Source organism: Podarcis gaigeae, assembly GCF_964106915.1.
Source record: "Podarcis gaigeae genome assembly, chromosome: 2".
NCBI classification, from domain to species: domain Eukaryota; kingdom Metazoa; phylum Chordata; class Lepidosauria; order Squamata; family Lacertidae; genus Podarcis; species Podarcis gaigeae.
Genome location: NC_139679.1, coordinates 41,650,901 through 41,675,227, shown reverse-complemented (window position 1 = coordinate 41,675,227; position 24,327 = coordinate 41,650,901). Strand labels below are relative to the sequence as shown.

At 43.1% G+C, this 24,327-nt stretch overlaps 1 protein-coding gene across 3 annotated transcripts; it reads left to right on the top strand.

Moving 5' to 3' along the window:
- Window positions 1-2,485: 2,485 nt before the first annotated feature.
- Window positions 2,486-22,201, top strand: LOC310838497 (cytochrome P450 2B4-like). 3 transcript variants are annotated; one of them, XM_083725993.1, is made up of 9 exons: window positions 2,486-2,857; window positions 10,128-10,290; window positions 10,519-10,668; window positions 12,524-12,684; window positions 13,903-14,041; window positions 15,726-15,864; window positions 17,809-17,996; window positions 19,186-19,327; window positions 21,598-22,201. In XM_083725993.1, the coding sequence occupies exons 1-4, from the start codon at window positions 2,687-2,689 to the stop codon at window positions 12,598-12,600; spliced, it is 561 nt and encodes a 186-aa protein (XP_083582119.1). In that variant the 5' UTR covers window positions 2,486-2,686; the 3' UTR covers window positions 12,601-12,684; window positions 13,903-14,041; window positions 15,726-15,864; window positions 17,809-17,996; window positions 19,186-19,327; window positions 21,598-22,201. The 3 variants fall into 3 exon arrangements, with proteins under 3 accessions (XP_083582119.1, XP_083582120.1, XP_083582118.1); XM_083725994.1 differs by having other exon boundaries at window positions 13,903-14,079; window positions 17,809-17,934; XM_083725992.1 differs by having other exon boundaries at window positions 13,903-14,079.
- Window positions 22,202-24,327: the final 2,126 nt, after the last annotated feature.

Genomic DNA, 24,327 nt, shown 5'->3' with positions numbered 1-24,327 from the left:
CTTTCCCTGTGTAGTGTGGCTATTCCCAAACATTGTGACTCCGGGTCCTTTAAAGGGGGAACAAGTCAGTTGACAAAGAAATGCTAGAGAATGGTTCATGAGTTCCTAAAAGGTAAAGGTACCCCTCCCCGTACGGGCCAGTCGTGTCTGACTCTAGGGTTGTGCGCCCATCTCACTTAAGAGGTCGGGGGCCAGCGCTGTCCGGAGACACTTCCGGGTCACGTGGCCAGCGTGACGAAGCTGCTCTGGCGAGCTGGCACCAGCACAGCACACGGAAACGCCATTTACCTTCCCGCTATAAGGCGGTACCTATTTATCTACTTGCACTTAGAGGTGCTTTCGAACTCCTAGTAATGAGCAAAAGGGGCATTGTAGTTTATAATTAGTGCTGAATTCTTCTAGTGCAAACTGGTCCTCTGGCAGGAGGAAGAAGGGGAACGATGATGGCAGCAGAATGGGGAAACAGAACAAGAAAAAACTGCAAAGTTGCAGTGTCATTGAGCTAAAATAAGCAGCAATGCAAAGAACAGGAACTGAAACTGCAGGTAGGGGAAAGTGCAGAAGATTAACAGTTTGAGCCACTTTCAACAATATAGCAGAAAGGTCAACAACAACTTTGAGCCTAACCAAATTTGTTATGGCACAAGCTTTTGTAGACAGAAGCCCATTTTATTTATCATCATATATATTCATATCATGTCACAATAAATCTGTAGGAGTGGTGTTCAGTTTTGTTCAGAGTAACGCCACTGAAATGAAGGAATATGACTAAATTAGGCCAATTTATTTCAACGTGTCTGTTCTGAGTAAAAATTAATGGGCCTAATTTAGTGTTGAATATCATCCCATGTCTTTAAAGTACCAGAGTGTCAGAAACTGCTGACCACTGCTCCATGGGGAAAACAGGGTCAATGCATTTTCAAAGCACAAAACCAGTTAAATTCTTGTTTCAGTTATAAAAGAAGGCTTCTACAAAGAACTAAGAATGGTCTGCAAGATCAGGCCAATGGCCCAAATAGCCTGGCATCCTGCTCTCAGAGGGGCCACCCAGGCACCTGGAGGGAAACCAAACACCTGGGTGGGAGCTGAGCACAAGAGCCCTCTCACCTCCTTTCATTTCTAGCAACTGGTATTTAGAAGCATTACTGCCTCTGACCGTGGAGAGAGACCATAGCCATCGTGACTAGTAGTTAATTCCAAACTTAATAAACACCCATTGTCAATACCCTGACAAAAATCCCCATGGGGATAAACTGACCTAAATCTATATCCCTTTCAAATTCCTACTTACTGGAAGAACTGTTAGATCCCAAAACTAAGATTCTGCCGAGAATGTATAACTTGCTGTTGAAATGGAACACTCAGGACGAAATGGTGAAATCTGCTATGATAAAATAGGCACAAGATGTGGGACACAACATTATGCTGGCTGACTGGGAACAGTTATGGACACAGGTATGAAGTTTATGGCATGTAATGCCTTAAGAGAGAATATTATGAAAATGATATACAGGTGGTACATAACACCAGTCAAGCTCGCAAAAATATATCATTTGCCCGATAATAAATGCTGGAAATGTAAAGAGACTGAAGGTACATTATTTCACCTTTGGTGGACATGCCCAAGGATTAAGGCTTTCTGGGAGATGATTTATAATGAAATGAAAAAGGTATTTAGATATACCTTCCTGAAGAAACCAGAGGCCTTTCTCCTGGGCATGGTTGGCCAATTGGTGTTAAAGAAGGATAGAACTTTTTTTATGTATGCCACAACAGCAGCAAGAATACTCATCGCGAAGTATTGGAAGACACAAGATTTACCCACCCGGGAAGAATGGCAGATGAAGGTGACGGAATACATGGAACTGGCGGAAATGACTGGCAGAATCCGAGACCTGGGAGAAGCGTTGGTAGAAGAAGATTGGAAGAAATTTAAAGACTATTTACAGAAATATTGTAAAATTAAGGAATGTTAGAAGGATGCAGGAATGAAGTTATGTGGCTTTAGCAGTAATGTTATAAAGGAGTATTTAAAGATGGATTGTTAACAGGTGGGAATGTAAAGTTATAATATATTAAGATAAACTATTAGGATAAAAGCAAAAATGGAAAGGATTTGCTGAAATAATAAATTGAACTAGAATACAAAAAAGGGAGGTGCGAGGAGGTCAGGGAAATAAGTAAATGAAAGTTAAGATATGGAAAGGTTGATTTGTTTTGAATTGCTTTTTATCTTTTTGTGTTTTGTATTTTTCTCTTCTTTTTCTTTTCTTTTTTATTATTGTAACTTTTTTGAAATCTTAATAAATATTATTTAAAACAAACAAACAAACTCCTACTTACTGGAATCTTGAACCTATGTTTATGATGATAATGGCAAATGAACCTTTACAGAAAAAAATAACACGGATTGTGCCATTTATTTTTATTTGAAATCAAAACAGTAACTAAACAAGAGTTTTGTGAAAAGTTCTGTCATGTCCCAAAGCATTGGTGTAATTGACTAGCCTGCAGCTGTGTTAGCAACGATTGAAGATACCAGGGGGATTGGAATCCAGGAAGTTAGAAAAAATGTCTCTCGCTGGCGTTCTGGGCATGTCTCAAACTTTGTCACTTTCTTCTAGGTCAGCATCTCTTAAAAAGCTTCTGCCCTTTTGCCTTTAGAGTGGACAGAGCAAGGATACAGATGGAGCTGGTAACTGGGGCAGGAGTGCTCCTTCTTCTTTTTCTGCTCACGGCCTTGTCCTTCAAACTTCACAAAGCAAGAGGCCAGCTACCTCCAGGACCCACTCCCTGGCTCTTTCTGGGGAACCTCCTGCAGAAAGAGGTCCTGCCTCTACACAAAACCTACTCCAAGGTAAGTGCCCTTTCTTGCAAGGCTGCCACTGGAATCCTTTAGTTAAAAAGGCAGAGAAAAGACTTCCGGAGGCGGCGCGAACAGCAATGGCTGCCCTCTTCTAACTGGGAGAGGGAAGCTCCGCTGAGAACGGGTCGTCCGCTGCGGCGAAGCGGAGACCCACTTTGAAAAACCACAGGCGGCAGAAGCCTGTGGCCTCGGGACCCGGCGGGCGCCAGGAGCGGCCCCCGAAACGTTGAAGGGACCCCGTAAGGGGCTCCGGATCGCGGAGGGGGCAGCGGCGCTGTGGGTCGTCTCGCAATCAGCGGAGCGAAGCCGCGTTGCTGCTGCCGGTGAGCGCTGACCTTTCTTCCTTGAAACTTCTGATTCGGAAAGCAACAACCCATGAGTAACAAGGACTTTACAAAACTTTAAGATTTAAGAATATTGAATTTGGCTGAAAGCGGAGTGACGAAAAACAGGAAGTCCGTCTTCCGCTGAGACTGAACTTCAAAGTAAGGAGCTGGAGGAGTGGAGGCAAAGAGTGAACTTTCAATCTAACTGATCTGGGCACCCACTGAAATCACTTTTAAGTAGATTAAGGACTCTAAGTAATTGATTTTATGACTTCTATGGGATTGTGATACCTTTCTTCTATTTGGATTACAATTTAAGTAAGAAACCCAGGTGCTGGAACTGCCTGAGCAGCTGTGCACTCAGCCTGCAGATTTGGATACTTTGAACTGAAACTTTGAAATAATCTGAGGGAGTCTGGACTTGCTATTTTGAAGCACCTTTCGGAATTCCTGTAAGCACTGTCTGAAACATTGTGGCTTTTAAATACTAACTCTGCTAAAATCTATCTTAGTGAGGGTTCCTGGACATTGAATTAGACTTTATTTTATTGGAATTGATCTCTTCCCCAAAGACATTTTAAGCTCCCCCTAGAGGATTTGGGACTTACAGCAGTGACATTGTTTTACTTTCCTTTTCCCGGCCTCCTGTTTGACTGTTACCATCTGGGCCGTTGTTTTCTCATGGGAACAACTCAGCTTGACCTTGACTTTTAGATAACTTTGGAATGAGTGGCGCAAAAAGAAAGGGACCAAAAACCAGACAAACAACTCTAACAACTTTAACCACAGCCTCACAGGCACGCAGATCATCTGTGCCTACTTTGCCTTCTGAGGAAGAAGCTGCTTCTCTGCCAAGGGCAGGGGAGGGAGAAACTGAGGAATTACAATTATGGCCTCAGGAGCAACTGGCTCTATTTTAGAGAGAATTCTTGAAAAATTGGAGTCTTTGGATAGAAAAGTTGATCAGCAAACAGCCAAAATTGATCAAAATACAGAATGTTTAAATAGACTAACTGGACAAGTTGCACAGAATGCACAAGCAATTGGAGAACTGAAGGAGGCTGCAAGTGAAAATCAGAAATTGGCTGAGGATACCAGCCAAAGACTGGGAGAGTTAGAAAAAGAGGTAAGACCACTCAGTAAACAAGTAGGTGAACATCAGACCTATCTTTCTATGATAGAACTGCGGAACAGGGAGACCAATTTAAGGATAAGGTTGATACCAGAAGTGGAAGAAGGCAACTAGCTGAGTTTCTGACTAAAGAATTTTCCAAGTTTTGGAACCTAGAGGAAAAAGACTTTAAAATCGTATCAGCTTTCAGGCTTGGAAGACTTATAAAGAAAGAGAAGCCCAGAGACTGTTTGATAACATTGAGATCAAAGGAGGAAAGGGACAAGATTTTGGGCCTGCATTACGGAAAGTCACTGGACATTTCGGACAAAAGAATTGAAATTTACAAGGACATCCCTAAACAACTGTTGGACCTTAGATCTGACTATTTGGAACTAGTAAGATTGTTGAGGAGCAACTCAATCATCTTCAGGTGGGATTTTCCCCAAGGATTATCTTTCACTTTTAGAGGGAAGAAGATTAAAATTAGAACACCGGAAGATAGAGATAAGTTTCTGACTGCATACGGAGAGGACCTTCATAAAGGACTTGAACTACCCGCGGGGCCTGAACCACCAGGGGTACCTGCACCCTCGGACCCTGAAGACCCGGAGAATAAAGTACCACCCCAAGGAAAATAACCAGATTTATTCAGGATGTCTCTGCAACTTTTAAGCTGGAATATAAATGGCTGTAACATCCCGGAAAAAAAGGAGGAAAATTTTTCACATATTAAAAAAGGAACAATTGGACATTATTTGTTTACAAGAAACACATGTGACTAGGCTCCACAGAAAAGTATTAATTAATAAAAGGCTTGGCCAGGAATTCATATCTTCGGACATAGTAAAGAAGAGAGGTGTGGTGATATATGCAAAAGAGAGCCTTTCACCCAAATTTCTATTCAAAGATGAACATGGAAGAATTTTGGCAATCGAAATACAACATCAAGGAGAGAAAATCCTGATATTAGGAATTTATGCCCCAAATGAAGGTAAATCGGAATTTTACAAGAAGTTGCATGAGATTATGCTGGACTATCTGGACTACAACAACATCATTATGATGGGAGATATGAATGGGGTCGTATCAACTAACATGGATAAGTCACAAAGCCAAAACGTTACAAAAGACGGAAGACTACCAAAGACCTTTTTTGAAATGACAGACAATATGGATTGGATTGACATCTGGAGAGTGAGAAACCCCTTGGGAAGAGAAGGAACATTTTTCTCTGAAGCCCAGCTGACTTGGACAAGAATCGACCAAATATGGATAACTAGAGGTCTGGCACCCAAGGTCAGAAAGGTGGAAATCTGCCCAAAGACCTGCTCCGACCATAATGCACTGAAAATGGATATGACACTATTACCAACCGGTTCCTTTAGATGGAAGATGAATGACAATTTGTTTAGAGATCAGGAGATCATTAAGAAGGCCCAAAAACTTTGAAGGACTACTTTGAGATAAATATGAACACTACGGTGGAAAAAAGAACTATTTGGGACGCAAGCAAAGCCGTGATGAGGGGGTTCTTGATACAACAGAATGCTGTAAAGAAAAGGACACAAAACGAGAGGAAAGACAAGATTTTGGAGAAAATCAAAGAATTAGAGAAGAAGTTAAGATTAAATCCGAAGTCACAGCCGATTCTGAGAGAAATCAAACTTCATCAAGCACAATATTCTAAACTGATAAATCAGGAAATAGAGTGGAAGATTAAACTAATGAAACAAAAAACCTTTGAATCGGCAAACAAATGTGGGAAACTGCTAGCGTGGCAGTTGAAGAAGAGACAAAAATTAAATACAGTTACAAATTTGGAAATTGAAGGAAGAAACATTCAGAACCCCGTGGAGATTAGAAAATGTTTTCAGAAATATTTCAAAAAATTATACACTCAAGGGCCGCAGGATGAGGTTGAGATTAAACAATTTTTGGGGGAAAATGGACTTAAAAAACTGTCACAAGAAAATAGATCACTCCTGAACAGTAAAATAACACGACAAGAGATTGAACAAGCCATTCAGAACATGCAATTGGGCAAATCTCCAGGACCAGACGGGTTGACCTCCAAGTATTACAAGACACTAAAAGACTATTTGATACAACCACTGATGGAGGTCAGCAATGAAATTATAGAGGGGAAGAGGGCGCCAGAATCGTGGAAGGAAGCTTTCATCACATTGATACCCAAATCGGAATCTGAAAAGACACAACTTAAGAACTATCGTCCCATCTCCCTTTTAAATGTGGATTACAAAATATTTGCAGACGTTTTGGCAAGAAGATTTTAAAAAGTTCTAAATGAAGTAATCCATAAAGACCAGGCAGGCTTTCTCCCAGGTAGACACATGTTTGCTAATACAAGAAACATTATTGACATCTTGGAACTTTTGCAAACAGACATAAACACAAAAGCAGTGCTAATTTTCATAGACGCGGAGAAGGCCTTTGATAATATCTCTTGGAAATTTATGAAGGGAAATTTAAAAGAAATGGGAGTGGGACGGGGTTTTGAAAATGGGATTGAAGCAATATATTCAGAACAAAAGGCTAAATTGATAGTTAACAATGTGGTTACAGAAGAGTTCAAAATTGAAAAAGGAACACGACAAGGCTGCCCGATTTCCCCTTTGTTATTTATCTCGGTTCTGGAAGTGCTCTTAAATATGATTAGAGGGGACCGGTTGGTGGAAGGGATTCAGGTCGGAGCGAAACAATACAAACTTAAAGCCTTTGCAGATGACCTAGTTTTGACACTGCATGAGCCAGAATCTAGTACGAAAAGAGTATTACAATTGATTCAAGATTTTGGTCGGGTGGCGGGATTTAAATTAAATAAACAGAAAACTAAGGTGTTGGGAAAAAATTTGACAGATACAGAGTCAGAACGGTTTCAGAGAGAAACAGAACTAACGGTGGTAAAAAAAGTAAAGTACCTAGGGGTAAATATAACAGCAAAAAATCTGAGTCTATTTAAGGATAATTATGAAAAATGTTGGTCTGAAATTAAGAGAGACTTGGACAGTTGGACAAAATTGAAGCTTTCTTTGTTAGGCCGAATTGCTGCTATTAAGATGAATGTATTGCCAAAGATGTTGTTTTTGTTTCAAACATTGCAGATTGTGGACAAGACGGAGTGCTTCCGGAAGTGGCAGAGAGATATTTCTAAATTTGTCTGGCAGGGCAAAAAGCCCAGAATTAAGTTTAAGATATTAACTGATGCGAAAGAAAGAGGGGGCTTTGCCCTGCCAGACTTAAAGCTGTACTATGAAGCCGCAGCTTTCTGCTGGCTAAAAGACTGGCTACTTCTCGAAGACACTGATGTATTGGATCTGGAAGGTTTTAACAATGCTTTTGGTTGGCATGCATACTTATGGTATGACAAGGTTAAGATCAATAAGGCCTTTAAGAACCATATTGTCAGGAAAGCAGTATTTAATGTCTGGATAAAATACAAAGACTTATTGGAAAACAAAACTCCGAGGTGGCTTTCGCCTCTGGAAGCCAAGGCCCGAAAAAGACCCAATATGGAGGCCAAATGGCCAAAATATTGGGAAATATTAGAAAAAGATGGAGACAATTGGAAATTGCAGAGTTTGGAGAAAATGAAGGATAAAGTGCGAGACTGGTTACATTATGCTCAGATTAAAGAAGTTTTTAAAAATGACAAAAAGTTAGGGTTCCAGATGGAGAAATCGAAGTTAGAAACAGAATTGTTAGAGCCAAAGACTAAGGTATTATCAAGAATGTATAACTTGCTGTTAAAATGGAATACACAAGACGAAATGGTTAAATCGGCTATGATAAAGTGGGCACAGGACATTGGGCATAGCATTATGTTTGAGGACTGGGAAAGGTTGTGGACCAATGGGTTGAACTTCACTGCATGTAATGCTCTGAAGGAAAATGTAATGAAAATGATATACAGATGGTACATGACCCCAGTTAAACTTGCCAAAATATACCATTCGTCTGATAATAAATGTTGGAAATGTAAAGAAAATGAAGGAACATTCTTTCACCTCTGGTGGACTTGCCCTAAAGTGAAGGCCTTCTGGGAAATGATATATAATGAGTTGAAAAAGGTATTTAAGTATACCTTCACTAAGAAACCAGAGGCCTTCCTTCTGGGTATTGTTGGCCAGAAGGTGTCAAAGAAGGACTGAACATTTTTTATGTATGCAACAACGGCAGCAAGGATACTTATTGCTAAGAACTGGAAAACTCAAGATCTACCCACACTGGAAGAGTGGCAGATGCAGCTGATGGACTATATGCAACTGGCCGAGATGACTGGCAGAATCCGAGACCTGGGAGAAGAGAGGGTTGAGGAAGACTGGAAGAAATTTAAGATTTATTTACAAAAATATTGTAATTTGGTTGAATGTTAAGAAGGATGCTAGATCATAAACAATTGTCCACCACTGAATTAGATCTGAATTTGACGATAAGTGAGATTAAGGAAAATATAAATTTTTGGAGAACTGCTAGATTCTATTTAAAGGAGCGGACGTAAGATTGTAAACAAGATGATAATTTACTTGAAAAGATTTTATAACGATGTAAGTGGAAGCGGGAGACGTGAGGGAGTCCAAAGAAGTGATGAAACTATGTTATGATATAAGTAATGTTGTTTGTTATTTATGTTTTATATTCAAAAAACCTTAATAAATATTTATATAAAAAAAGACAGAGAATAAGAAATGGCTCAAGAAGCAAAGGCAGAAATAAAGGCAGGAGGTGAATGCATATGTGAGATTTCCAGGAATACCAATCCTCTTGTGCCACCACCTAATCCAAATGCTCCTTGGTTCTTTCTCATAACTACCCCATAATTTGGGAAGCATTTTCAAGATCCATTAGGATCAGATGGGTGAGATTTATTTCACTTTAACTCATCCAGCTGGCATGATTGAAGTTCTTTCCCCTGCCACCTTCATTTGATTGCATTTGGAAGTGTTCTTCTAGCCTGTATTTAACTCTCCCCCCCCCCTTATTCTGCTCTTTGCTTCTACTTTCAAGGTAAATTCATCCATATCTACTTCACGTTTTAGCTCTCCTCACACCATGACTCATGGTGTTCCAATTGCCTTGTGATCTTTCCACTCAAAGCAACCTTGGCTTGAAAGATCCATGATCTGATGAGTCCAGATGTGTGTGTTTTCCCCTTTAAAGCAGCAGAGTGGGGGCAGGAAGGGTACATTGTTTTGCAAAGAGAGGGTCACATGCTCAATCCCTGGAGAGCACCTGGAGAGCTGCTGCCAGTCAGTGTAGGCATTACTGGAGTAAATGGGCCAATGGTCTGACTCTGCATGAGGCAAATTGCTGCATTCCTATGTTCAGAACCACCCATGCTGTCTCTTTAATGCTAGCATTTTTGCAACAATTCAAAGTTTTCCTGCATCTTGAAGAAATGACTGAATTGGACTCAGCACGCAAAATGCGAAGTGAAGTATTAATGTGCTTTGGGCGATAGCTGTGAATCAGAGGTGAAGTTCTAATGTGAATGCAGTCTCAGTCTTACACTAGGCTGTTTCCTTTATTTGAGGTGAACTTATCATGTTCTCCCCAGTGCTAGAACTGAGATAAGTATAGCTGCAGAGCCCATTCAAGGTACTTACGTAGGTCAGGTGAGGATCTCTCCCCCCATGCACACATTCTTTGAACTCCATTTTTTAAAAAAGCAAAAATAAAGGATGATCAATGCAACTGATCTGCAGTAAGCAATGGTATGGTGTGGGCAGCAAATTGGAGCAGATTTCCAAGAATGATATCTTACAGCTCAATGACTCGTGCTTTTCTTGGATTCTGTCCTCAGCTTTTTGAGAAGTATGGCTCAGTCTTCACCATCTGGCTGGGGCCAAAGCCTGTGGTTGTGCTTTGTGGATATGATGCGGTCAAAGGTGCATTGGTGGATCACGCTGAAGCGTTTGGTGGGCGGCCACCCATAGCTCTCCTTGAAAAAGTGACTGGTGGTTACGGTGGGTGCTCTTAACTATCTTATCTTCCCCTTAATTTGAGATGCAGTTGCCAAGAGTCATGGCAATCTTTCTCAGGAATTGATGGCTGTCAATCTTCTTACAAATCTTGGGGACAACAAGCCATGTAAATCCTTTGGGAGAAGATCCTTGCCTCTGGACAAAACATGCTGCAGACTTCAGTGTCGTCTGATTAAACATAAATACAACAGTGCCAATTGTATTTTTCAGGGCTCATCAACTCAGACAATGCAAAATGGAGGGAACTGCACCGCTTCACTCTCTCCACACTGAGGAACTTTGGCATGGGGAGGAAACCGATGGCTGAGCGGATGCAAGAGGAGGCAAACTGCTTGGTGGAAGTGCTGGCAGCCAAACAAGGTTCTCTAGGCCCCTTCCTGGTCTAGTACAGAGATGGGGAACCTGCAGCATTCCACATATTGTTGTACCCCAGTTCCCTTCAGCCACAGTTAGCATAACCAATGGCCAGGGTTAATGGAAGCAGGGTTCCAAAATATTTGGAACATGCTAGATTCCCATTCCTGGTATAGGGAACACAGAGCAGACCTTCCTTTATTTAGGGTGGGAACAGTTAAAGAGGAAGTAAAGAAGAGTATGCTGGGGCATACAGACGTGTGACCAGGAGCAGGGGAATGCTGTGAACGTAGTGTATCTTGATTTCAGTAAAGCTTTTGACAAAGCCCCCCATGATAGTATTGCAGAGAGGTTGGTAATATGTGGGCTGGATGAGATAACTATTATGTGCATTTGTAGCTGAAGAGTTGTTGTGCTCACTAATGGTTTCTCATCATCCTGGAAAAAAGTAGTAGTAGTAGGAGGAGAAGTTTCCAAATCACCTCTAAAGGTAGCCCCACACAGAGTGCATTGCAGTAGTGTAAGTGGGAGATAACTAACACATGTATCACTCTGGTGAGACAGTGCGCAGGCAGGTAGGGTCTCAGCCAGCGTACCAGATGGAGCTGGTAGACAGCTGCCCTGAACACAGAATTGACCTGTGACTCCATGGAGAGCTGTGAGTCCAAAATAACTCCCAGGCTGTGCACCTGGTCCTTTAGGGGCACAGTTATGCCATTCAGGACCAGGGAATCCCCCACACCTGCCTGCCCTCTGTCCCCCAGAAACAATACTTCTGTCTTGTCAGGATTCAACTCAATCCGTTAGCTGCCATCCATCCTCCAACCACCTACAGACACTCACACAAGGACATTCACCACCTTCACTGGTTCCAATTTAAATGAGAGGTAGAGCTGGATATCATCCGCATACTGGTGAACACCCAGCCCAAACCCCCAGGGGTCTGAACACTCAGCCCCCAACACCACTTTCTGGACACGGCCCAGAAGTGGGGTGCCCCAGGCTTCTGTCCTGGGTCTGTTGTTGTTCAGCATCTTTATAAATGACTTGGATGAAGGTACTGAGGGAATGCTAATCAAATTTGCAGATGATATCAAACTGGGAGGGCTGGCTAATGCTGCAGAAGACAGAATTGGGATTCAAAATGGCCTTAACAGATTGGAGACCTGGGCCCAAACTAATACAATGAAATTCAATGCAAGATTCTACACTTTGGCATGAAGAACCCGTTTCCCTGCTCATAACACATTCATTGGCAGTATCTCTAATGTGTTGGAAGTACATTTCTCATAGGTTAATGACTGGCTGGATTGTGGTAGTGAATTCTGGCATTCATTTCACCTTTTGTCCTTGCCAATATCTTAGGTGTGTATATCTGTGGAGGCATTAAGGCAGCAATCCTATGGCCGTTTACCTGGGAGTAAGCCCCACTGGGAGTGGGGAGTAAGCCCCAGTGACTAACACATCTCACTTTTGGTAGCTATCTTTGAGGAGCAAAATTGATTGCTCCCATGCTTTTCATAATGCTTGTTTTAATCAGCCTCTTCATGTTACAATTTTTTTTCAGAAATGTGTCTTGCTAGAGCTGCTGTATTTTCCATATAAATTCTGTGTGGAAAAATTGATTTCATGTTGAATTCAGATGAAATTCACTTCTTCTTTTAAACAAGTTCATCACTTTGGCACATCACATTCACTTATTTGAATGTGCCAACCTTGAGCTTTAATTTCAGAACACACAGAGATAAAAGATCCAAATTCCAAACTATCAGTCACCGAGAAACTTCACAAAGCTTTGACAGATGAAGGGCAGAGGATACAAACGCCAGTCATCTTTTTAACCCTCTCTTTGCTGTTGTAGGGCAGGCCTTTGATGCATTGCCAGACATCACAACTGCTGTTTCTAATGTGCTCTGCTCTGTTATCTTTGGGACCTGATTCAGCTATGAGGACCCCCTATTAAAAGAGCTCACGGATGTGATCAAGAAATTTGTGAACCTCTTTTTCCATGTCTCTGGAACGGTACGTCACCCTCATGCACTAGGAAAACTGGGGACTTCTCCCAATCATTGAAAGTGTTCATTTATGCAGAATGCTCCTTTTATGAGCAAACATTCTTCTGCATTCTGAAGGAGAACAACCTGGACATAGGTTTTCCATGTTAGTGAGAACAAAGGTTGACACCTATCCTGTATAATACAGGATAGTCCTGTCAGCGGTGTAGCTAGCTGCTTGGGTGCCCAGTGCAGCGCGCATGTCCTGCAGCTGGGGGCAGGGCAAACTGCCCATGTGTGCGAGGTGAGCCAAGGCAGGGAGCGCTGCATGGAGCCTCTCCGCAGCCTCCCCCTCAGCTGTAGGGGGGCTGAGGTGGTGGGCAGACACAAGTCTCATGCTGCTCAAAATAGCAGCATGGAGCTTGCAGGCAGTCAGCCCACCGCCTCCCCCACAAGAGAGACACATGGCTCAGGCACACTGCAGTATCCCCCGCCTCACCTAGCTACCAGTGGCATAGGAAGGGAGCTGTGGTGGGTGCAGGAGTTATTCCCCCCCCCAAAAAAAAAGTGTTGTGAGCCCAATTTTTATTTATTTATTTTAAAAACACAACTTTTGCCATTTTGTCACACACACCCCTTAGTGATGACACCCAAGGTGGTCCGCACCCACCCACCCACCACACATCCCTTCCTACGCCACTGAGTCCTATATTTCAATGTAAAATGCTGTGTCCTATATTGATTCCATGCAGAATGCAGTTTGTCCTATATTTCAGGTCAACTTTCTTCCTCTCCCTCCCCCCTCCTCCCCCATGCCAAGTTAGGGATCCTCTCCAAATGCATGTGTGTGAAAAGGTGTGTGAAAGGTTATGTATTTAAGTTCTGGGTAGCAAAGCACAGACAGATTTACAAATTTATGTGTATGTGTGTGTTCATGCATGTGTGTGTGTGTGTGTGTGTGTGTGTGTGTGTGTCAAATTCCAGAGGGGCCATTCTGTTAGACTGTAATAGATTGTTTTGAAGTCATTTCAGCACCAGATTTTAAAAATAAAAATCACCCCACCCCCACCCCCCTTGCCCTGCCCTGTATTTTGCCAGAAAGAATGTGGCAACCCTTCTCTAATACATGGGTGCATATATTAACGTGTGAATTGGGCCAAAGGTGGGAAAGTAAGCCACTAAAGATGGGGGCAGGAGGGGGGGGAGGGAATCACTGTCTCTAATGCACTGCATTGACTTGTCCCAGGCATACAATGCTATCCCAAGGATCATGGACTTCATACCTGGACCCCACAAGAGTTTCTTCACTGACTCTTCCAAGCTCTGCCAGTTTATCCGAGATAGCGTGGAATCTCACAAATTGAACCTGGATCCACAAAATCCTGGTGATTTTATTGACTGCTTCCTGCTCAGGTTGAATAAGGTACATGAGAAATTTGTTGACGGGAGGGAAGCTAAGGGAAGTGGCTTGTTGCATGTAACTACAGAACTTGTATCTTTTCAGCCAGGTGATTCCCACCCCACCCCACCCCCAAAAGCTTAGGGCAGACTATTTTGATTGGAAATTGGCTGTGCTCCCCAGAAAACTTTTACGTATGTGCCATATAATGTCATATGTCTGCTACAATTCTTTGCCTGTAAATTCAGTAGTGAGTCCCTGTGATCCAAAGTGCATCAACATGTCCACCTTGCTTGGCCATAGCCAGCAGCATACAGATCAGTCGGAGGTGCTTATCAGGTAATGGGGGAACATGAAAATTTTGAGGGCCCCTTGAAGTGGAAGGCAGTGAGAGGAAGACACCAAGTGCATCAGTCTAGAGCTCCAAAGGAACATAGAAAGCAGGGTCAAGAAGAGGAGAGGAGGAGGCTCTGGCTGAGAGGCGAGTAAGGCAGATGGCCTTCCTTTGCACAGAGGGAAATGCCGAGCCACAAAGGTTATCTGTGGCAGAGTCCCATATAGGGGTAGGTGGTGGAGGCAAGGGAGTAAGACACATCAGATATTAGGAGTTTGCTTGTACAAAGGCCATAGGAGAAGGAACTGGATCACCTTCACCTCAGTCCCTTTTCTTTTCCATTCAGCCATGAACCTAATCTGCTACTTCTATCCAGATGGGTGGGACAGCCTCAGTAAGTTCCATGGGACATCCACATTAATGTGTAGAGAATTGCATAGGATTGCCGCTTTTGGTGGCACCTTCCTATAGCTTGATCTAGAATAGGGTTACCAGACATCCCCATTTCCCGGGGACAGTCCCTGGATTTGCGAATAAGTCCCTGGACAAATTCCATCTTTGGAATGTCCCCAGATTTCATCTAATGTCCCTGGGAAACACAACAGCGGCAGTCTCAGCAGCCCGGAGCTGTTGGATCTGGCTGGCTTCAGGAGCTGCTCGGAAGTCCCCATATGATGGTGGGGCAGGGGCTCTAAGATGCAGCTTCCAGGCTGCCTCCACCTTCCCTGACCCCAGCAACTAAGCTGTGAAGGGAGGCTTCATGCTGCCTATCGGAGCTTGCATGCAAGCAGGAGGGGGCAGGGATATCTCAGTTAGGCAACAGGAAGCCTCCCTTCCCAGCTGAGGGATCCCCACCACCTCCTGCTTGCACGCAAGTAGGAATGGGATTGGGACTGGTCCAATGGGAAGGGAGGAATTGCACTGCCCGAGCCTTGCCACCGCCACCGCTCTTGGCCCTCCTTCTCTGCCTTCCATGCCTGACCCACCACTGAAGAACCAACAACTCAGGGGCTGCCCAGTCTCATGGAGAAAGGAGTTAGGAGCTTCGGAGGAAGGGGAAACGTGGTGGTTGAGGTCAAGGCAGTGGCCGCCCCTCTGCAACTGGCATCGCTGCAGCATCAACATCCCAAACGTGTAGTATTTATTTATTTATTGTGTCCCCGGATTCATTGAAAAAAATCTGGTAACCTTAATCTAGAATGGAGCTAAAGCCAAGAAAACCATCTTGACGGCTTACTGATGCACAGCTGTCTGGTGTTGCACAAATTCTGGTCCTTTATTTTAAGCAGGTATTTCCCTTCCACCTCTTCCCTTTTCTTTCTGCATTAATTTATAGGAACAAAGCTCTGCTCAGAATATCTGTGTTGAAGACCTAGTGATGACTGCGTTTGTCCTCTTTATTGCTGGTATAGAGACCTCAAGCCATAACATCTTCTATGGCCTTCTGTTGTTGGCAAGGTTCCCACACATACAAGGTACACAGCTTTAGCACCCCAACAGACACTTCCAGATATTTCAGAGCTCCAGCTTAGCTCTCTCACCACCCCCACCCCCAGTCTGTGGTGTCTCTCCCACAAAACTAGAGGCTATATCTCTCTCCACAAGCGCCACCCTTAGAGAAAGTGAAGGAAGCCATGCCCACCACCCTCTAGTAGGTGTCTCTGCTTCCTGAGCTGTTGCTAAACTCCTCTACTTAACAACTGGGACACCCTGGGCAACTTATTTCTGGAGTTTACTTAACAATGAGCCTAAACGTGCCTGTCCATTTCATGGCCCACATCCTCTTAGAATCAAGAATGGCCAAGTTGAAAGAAACCCCAAGAGATTTCTCTGACCACCACAATCCCACAACCACCTCAGTATTTGAAATTAACAATGTTTGAAAATACCATGTTTGAAAATACATTTCATATTTTAAATGTGCACTAGATGTATAACTTCCTGAGGCAGGGCCAGCCTAGCGCATTTTGCTGCCTGAGGCAAAACAGAAAATGGTGCCCCACGGCCACCCCTGCCTCTTGCTCTGCTGCTGCCATCACCTCTGCCACGGCAACCTCCTGAGGCAATGGGAGGCAGCCTGGAGAATCCCACACCTGCTGAAGACAGTGAGGGAGGGGGGAAAGGACCAGAGAGCAGCAGGTGGCAAGGAAGAATGGTGGGGAAAGATGGGGGCTGAGGAGGCAGTGGCTGACAGGCAGAGGAGATGGCTCCTCAGGGGCCTGGATCTGCTGCCTCCTCCACTGTCCCTGGGCTGCTGCCTGAGGTGAATGCTTCACCAAGCCACTTGGGTGGGCCGGTCCTGTTCTGAAGCAAACAGGCCAATAAAGCAGCTAGTCTCTCTATACAGTAATCTTTCACCCACTCTAGAATGATTTCACACATTATATCATCTTTCTTACATAGAAATGTAAGGCTATCATCACACTCTGCAATTCAAGTGGCTGCCAACAGGTGACCAAGCCAACTCTAGCACTATGAACAGCAGGCAGGAGAGTGAGGAAGCAGCACTGGTGGCAGGGGGCCCAGGGGAGCTGTTTAATAGAAAGGGATGAGGCATTTCACAGAGTGGTTTAGCAAGTTGCTCTACGAAGCATTAACCCTCCATTAAGCATGGCTGCAATGAGGTTTAACACAAGCGGAGAGGGACTTTCATAGAGCAGTTTAGCAAAACACTCTGGGAAGCACCCCCAGAGTAGGTGAGGTGTAAAGGAAGAGGGTTGGCCAGCTGTGGGGAGAAGGTAGTTGGCAAATGGGGAGGCAGAGCTGGTGGGTGGAGCAAGCAGGGACAGACCTCCTAATTATTCTTTTAAGATAGACTTGATGGATTGATTATGGGAAACTGCTAGAGCCTTGGACTTTTAGGAATAAGAAACTAGGTGCAGAATAAAGCTTAACAGATGCAGAATTTCATGTTCATGCTCCTGTTCTGGTTTTAGCAGGAGCAGGTTCCTTTTATTGTTTCTAGAATTCCACTGGTCCCTTCAGTCGAATGCAAGTCCTTGGCGGTGCTATTTTTCTAGAAAAAGAGGTACTGGAACTCACCATGAATGCCTCCCTTGTTCTCTTATAATGGCAATAGCGCCCACCTGAGAGGTGCTGGAACTGAGTTCCGGTTGAAAAAAAAAGCCCTCGTTCTGGGTCAGACAAACCTGTGATTAACCCTAAGCATTTTAGATTACTGGCCTGGATCAAGCAGTGGATCTGTCATGCAGCAAGTGACTGTGGATCATGGGGCCATCACTTCAAATTGATCTCTCAAATAGGGTTGAAATTGGAAAGCGAAAATCGGCTGTATATCCTTGGTTCTACACACTGTATGGTGCAGGCAGTCTGAGCCTGTATTGTCAATATGGGGAAAATGGGTTCCAGAATAACATGCAATAATATTATTCATTGCAATAAAATATCATTCTTTGCAGCCAAAGTCCACCAAGAGATTGATGAGGTTGTTGGAGTCAACCGTCCTCCTGGCATGGAGGACAGGGTGAAGATGAACTACACCAATGCATTTACCCATGAGATAATGCGTTATCAGTGAGGGAGTAGTGAGGCTTTTCCACGTTGGACAACTCAGGATGTGGATTTCAAGGGCTACACCATCCCTCAGGTGTGGCAAGTCAGAAAATAAACAGGGTATTTTGCGAAGGGCAAATGTATTGTGCAAAGGATGGTCAGATATGGCAATTTCAGTTTTTTGTTTCTCATTTCTCCAGTCATAAATTCTAGTTCTCTACTTTCCCACATCACTTTGCATGTTTTAAAAAGTATTTATGAAATTTCATCAGCATTGCAGTGTGAATTTCTCCTAATATATACATTTTAGCTTATTACAACGCAGCTTGTATGTTATTTTCATCAGTATATGAATTTTATGCACACTTTATCTTAGTATGTGTGTTTTTGTACACATGGCCAGAGAATTGCACTGCTAAACCAGGAGAAGTGCAGATTTTGAATTGTTGGTAAAACACTACACACACTTTCCCCCACACATCTTGATACAAGTGATCGTAAATCACATAAAGATTTGGGGTGGGGCTTTACATAGTGCCAAGTGGGGTATGCATATGGGGAATGAGGTCTGCTTGTGCAGCAGAAGTTCCCCACCTATCCTCCCCACCGATCCATTCTTTAAACCTTGCATTTTTCCCAACCCTCCAGAAGAGATTTAGGGGGTGAGAGGCATGTGGTGGGAGGAGAGTGGGGAGAGTCTTGTTGTGCCAGCGGACCTCATTCCATGCACACAACTACTTAGTTGAATCTATCAAATCCACACTTTTCAAAACAACATGAGAATGGAAACAGCATGAGAATGGAAAATTCGAATCAGTTCAAATTTTATGATATAGTCTCTCCAACAAAACTACGGTTTACAGAAATGCATCAGTAAGGGGAAAGTTTGCATAAAAATGGGTAGATCCATGAAAAAAACATTAAAAAATGCATTACTTTCGGGGTGGGGGGTTGCTTGTGAAAATTGTGTACATTTGTCAATGCTGCATACAAATGTGTTTATTAGGAGATATTTGCACTAAAATGCTGAGGAATTTTTATGAGAATTTAAGAAAAAATGCTGCGGGGGGGGGGGGGGGGATGAGAAATTGAGATAATTGAAACTGACAGATCCATCCACCCTTAGCTCCCACCATCTTTCTGCTACTATCCTTCTATGAACCACCTCTTCCTCTGAGAAGATTTATTCCATTCAACTCTCTGTCAAAGACAAGACTTCTTTATTTGCTCTCTGTTAAATTGAGCCGACAGTCTTGATTATGCATCTTCTTATCTCCCTAAAGGACACCTTTATTATTCCACTGCTCATTTCTGTGCTTTTCGACCAAGCCTGCTGGGAGACTCCTGAAAAGTTTGACCCGGGTCACTTCTTGGATGCAGAGGGTGAATTCAGGATGAATGATGCCTTTCTGCCTTTCTCTGCAGGTAACAGTAAGAGCTGTTCACGGGGCTCGCAGCCGCATTTAGGTACCTAAGATCCTACAAAAGTCTGGAGCAGGACTGAGGGACCTCAGGGAGCTGAATGTGGCCCTCCAGGCCTCTTTATTTGGCCCTCAGGACTCTCCTCAAGCAAACACCCTCCTCCCCAGACCACACCCCTTTCTCCCAGGCTGCACCCACCACTACCCCTGCTCTATGCCCACCCTGAGTGCTCTGGCTGACTGGAATATGTCCTTGAACTGTGACAGTGCTTCCTGCTTAGCTGGCTGGCTGGCTGGCAAGGGGCAGGTGCAGAAATAATCCTCTGACTTTTGCAAGGCTGGATAGAGCCTACTGTGCAAAAGGATGGTCCATTGCTCTACCCACTATTTCCTTTGGTCCTGCCTGCCCAGATCATGTGAAAAGGTTTCCCGCTCCTGGCATAGAAAGTGCTTCATGGCGGTGCCGGATTAAACCCTGTGGAGGCCCCTAGGCAGTTGAAATCTTGGGGCCTCCCTAGTGCACGCACTCCTGCGAGATAACATTGAACTAAGAAAGCTCAACTGGAATTTTCTTTCAAGATCTAATCAATATTATTTTGGTCCATTGTTGTGGGGTCCATAAAAGGCATGGGGCCCATGGTTTGGTGCCTACTCTGCCAATTTGGTAATCTGGCATTGCTTCTTGGAGTCTGGTCTTCTGCTATCATGGCTGCTGCTGAAATTCCTGTTTCATTCATGTGTTGGACTTGCTCCCTGCCATTGCTATTGACTGTCTTGTTTTTGAGATTAACACCTCGAGCACATGCAAACCTGCATGTAAAAATAGGTAAAAGGTAAAGGACCCCTGGACGGTTAAGTCCAGTCAAAGGCGACTATGGGGTTGTGGAACTCATCTCGCTTTCAGGCCGAGGGAGCTGGCGTTTGTCCATAGACAGCTTTTCCGGGTCATGTGGCCAGCATGACTAAACTGCTTCTGGTGCAACAGAACACCGTGACGGAAACCAGAGCGCATGGAAATGCCATTTACCTTCCCATCGGAGCAGTACCTATTTATCTACTTGCACTGGTGTGCTTTTGAACTGCTAGGTTGGCAGGAGCTGGGACAGAGCAATGTGAGCTCAGCCCGTTGCGGGGGTTCAAACCACTGACCTTCTGATTGGGAAGCCCAAGAGGCTCAGTGGTTTAGACCACAGCACCAGCCACCTCTCAGCATGTAAAAGTAGCAGCCATGAACACTATTGTGCATTGGGAACAGGAGCTTCAGATCTGAGCCTTGAAGCAGAATGCTATTTATCTTGGTGTCAAACTATATAAATATGGTGGGAGGGAGATATCCATGACTAAATCTCTCAGAGTGGGGTGGGGCAAAGGTACAAGCAACCATGGGAGTGATGGAAGGAATGTGCATTGTCCTCTTGCATTGGGAAAACAGCATAGGGAGATGGTTAACTTTGCAGTCCCAGTGTGATTCACCTGTATTCCCCAGAGTGGCTGTCTTTTACTTTTGCGGAGAAGGGAACGCAGGTGATCTGGTCACATCTTTTTGGGCCATAAGTCAGAAGTTCTCAACGCATACTTGATCTTAATAAATCTCCCCAAGTGCATTTCAGGGTACACAAACAGTCCCTCTGGGACAAACCACAGCTCATGGGGGTGGGGTGGGAGTTTTATAGTGCAAGGGTGGATGGTTACCCCCCTCCCCATGCTGCAGCTGCCCCCGTGCTGCTTCTAAAAGTGAAAATTATAATAATATGCAACAGTTCTGCAACCAAACAATGTTTACCAAAAAGCATATATTCATTTTTAGTGGGCCTAAAAATGAATATATTTGCAACTATAACATACAAAGATGCATCACAGTAGGGGAAACTGATTGCAAAAATGTGAATATTAGTCAAAATTACATATAGAAATTAGTTTATTTGGGCAAATTCTGCCTAAAATGCTGATGAGGTTTGACAAATATATTTTTTAATGACAAATTGTAGCAAAATATGGGCAACTGAATTTAAGAGTGGGAAAATGAATAACAGAGCTCTTACTCTGAGAGCTCTTATAGTCTAACATACATTTAATGGTTAATGAAATACCTCTGCATTCATATTGTGGGGCTATCACATTATCTCAATGTACTGGCTACATTATGTTGCTTCTGGGAAAATGTCTCTGTACACACATAATAATTTGAGGTGACTCCTCAGGAGTCAAGTGTTTACTGGGTACCATAAATGTCTCAGGTGATGAACTAGTTCTCTTTCCCTTTCCATCTTCTAGGGAAGAGGGCCTGCCCAGGAGAGGCTATGGGCAAGATGGAGCTTTTCCTCTTCATTGCCACCCTGCTCCAGAACTTCACCTTTCAACTGGTTGCAAACCCCAATGAGATGGACATGGATACCCTGTTTTCTGCTTGCAGAGGAGAGGGGAAGCACGGCCTGTTACAAGCCATCAGACGTAAAAATGTGAAATGAGAATGAAATTCATGATTCCAGAAATACTCAGAGATCCAGAACAATGTCTCTCTGTCTCCGTGTGTCTATTTGTTTCTCTGTCCAAAAGCTTTAGGACTGCGCCAGAGTAGAAAAGTGGAGGATGTGGAATCTGCTGAGCGTCACCAAGTATGACACACAGCATTATGGTTATTCTAAACTTGAGGTTCTGATGTCACATAGCTCCCGCTGAGAGTCCTATCAGACTTCCCTTGCCTCTAGTGGACCATTCCAAAACCACAACCCTGACAATGCATTTTAAATATACAGTAGGCTTCATACAAGAACCCATGCCTAATTTTCTTTGCTGCCTCTCTCAAATGTAACCATAGAGCAGCTTCTGGCTAGAAGTTATCTGTGAGCAAATAAATGCTTTATACTGAGTTAACAAAGTGAATCCTAATCTTGTTTGTCTGGTTTCAGTTGGAGGCTTAAAACTGCATACAGGTTGTTGAGATATTTCAAATGAGTCATTGGCAACAGATTATTGTTTTTTAATCTTATTGGATTTACCCTGGATTGAATTGAGGGGGAATATGGGTGGCATTTGTTGTGTGCAAAACAAAACAAAACAAAAACTTGAATGCATGAGGAACACTGATCCCACAATTAGAACCCAACTGAAAGTAAAGAAAACCTGTGAGTAGACGTGCCAAATAAATATAATGCTTATCTCTCTCCTCTGCACCTGCTCAAGAGGCAGTACCCCCAAATTCCTTAATTCTGTCTATTTAAATCTCTGAAGAAGATGAAAGTAACTGTTTGTTTCAGTGTATCTGAAGAAGTGTGCATGCACACGAAAGCTTATACAGTGGTACCTCAGGTTACATACGCTTCAGGTTACAGACTCCGCTAACCCAGAAATAGTGCTTCAAGTTAAGAACTTTGCTTCAGGATGAGAGAAATCGTGCTTCGGCGGCGCGGCGGCAGCAGGAGGCCCCATTAGCTAAAGTGGTGCTTCAGGTTAAGAACAGTTTCAGGTTAAACCTGAACGGACCTCCGGAATGAATTAAGTACTTAACCCGAGCTACCACTGTACCCAGAACAAACTTAGTTGGTCTCTAAGGTGCTACTGGACCATTTTTTATTTTTTTTAAAATAATATTTATTACTTTTAAAACTTAGAAAAAGGAAAAAGAAGAAAAAAGACAAAAAGAAAAAACAACAACAAGAAAAGGAAAGAACAATACAATACAATACAATACAACATATAAACAATACAAAACACAACTTTAACCTAAACAAAACAAAACAAAAACAATTTAAAAACATACATTGTACCATTTCAGTAGTCTATCTTTCATACCCTTGTTTCATCGACCCCCTCTCACCTCCCTTTTTGTATTCCACTTCTATTTATTGTTTCAGCAAGTCCTTTCCATCTTTCTCTATTTTCTGTCATATAAATATCTTAACTTATTTTTACCCTTATTTTCCATTAATACTATAATGCTTATTTATGCTTAACTCCTTATAACATTTCAACTAAAGCCATAAGATTTCATTCCAACATTTTTCTAACACTCACTAATTTTACAATATTTCTATTTCTGAAAATAAACTTTAAAACTTTTTCCCAATCTTCTTCCACCATCTCTTCTCCCTGGTCTTGGATACTGCCAGTCATTCGTCAATTCCAAATAGTCCATCAACCTGGTGATCTTCTGTCCAAGGCTCTTAACTCTTTTCCAAGTCCCTTCTGTAGGTCCTCTTCATATTTATACATGCATTTTACTTTGTCTTCTACTGATCTTGTTCTTATTTTCCTTCCTTTGATACTGAAGAGCAGATCTCGGGGAAACTCCAACCTAGCAATGCTTTTATTCCTTCTCGACAGGTCAACCAAATCTCCATGGTTAAATCTAAAATCCATAAGGTATTTCAGGACATGTTTCAAAATTCCTCCAAATCCAAAGGCCTCCACAGCTCCAATCTCCTCATGACCCAAGTCCAAATCCCAAAAGTCAGTAAATCCCAGCATGAAGGGATCTGTCCAACTTTCCTTCTCCAGTCCAGGCAAGGCTCCGATCCTCAAAATCTGACTTTTTCTAGAATCAATCATAAAAGGCCTGGCAGAAAATACTCTCTAAATTTATTTGGCAAGGAAAAAGGCCAAGAATTAGATTCAAATTACTTACAGATCAAAGAGATAGGGGAGGATTCGCGGTTCCAAATTTACAGCTATACTATGAAGCCTCGTGTCTTTGTTGGGCTAAGGATTGGATTGTTATGAAAAATAAAGACCTGTTAGACCTAGAAGGATTTAATATAAGATTTGGTTGGCATGCTTACCTATGGTGTAATAAGGGAAAGGTACACAAAGGATTTTCCAACCATATATTTAGAGGGCCACTGTTAGAAGTGTGGGAAAGAAACAAAAAATTACTGGAACAAAAGACTCCGTGGTGGCTATCGCCAATTGACATCCTGACAATAAAAAAAACAAACATCGAAGGAGAAAGAAGCAGAGACTGGTTGAAAGATTAGGCCATATGAAGAAATAAAAAAAAAATTGACA

Excerpts from the sequence above, each read along its gene's own strand:
- LOC310838497 (XM_083725993.1), top strand. The coding sequence starts at position 2,687 with ATGGAGCTGGTAACTGGGGCAGGAGTGCTCCTTCTTCTTTTTCTGCTC. Across the intron at positions 2,858-10,127 it reads TACACAAAACCTACTCCAAG|CTTTTTGAGAAGTATGGCTC; the intron begins GTAAGTGCCCTT and ends TTCTGTCCTCAG. Across the intron at positions 10,669-12,523 it reads AGTGCTGGCAGCCAAACAAG|GGCAGGCCTTTGATGCATTG; the intron begins GTTCTCTAGGCC and ends TTGCTGTTGTAG.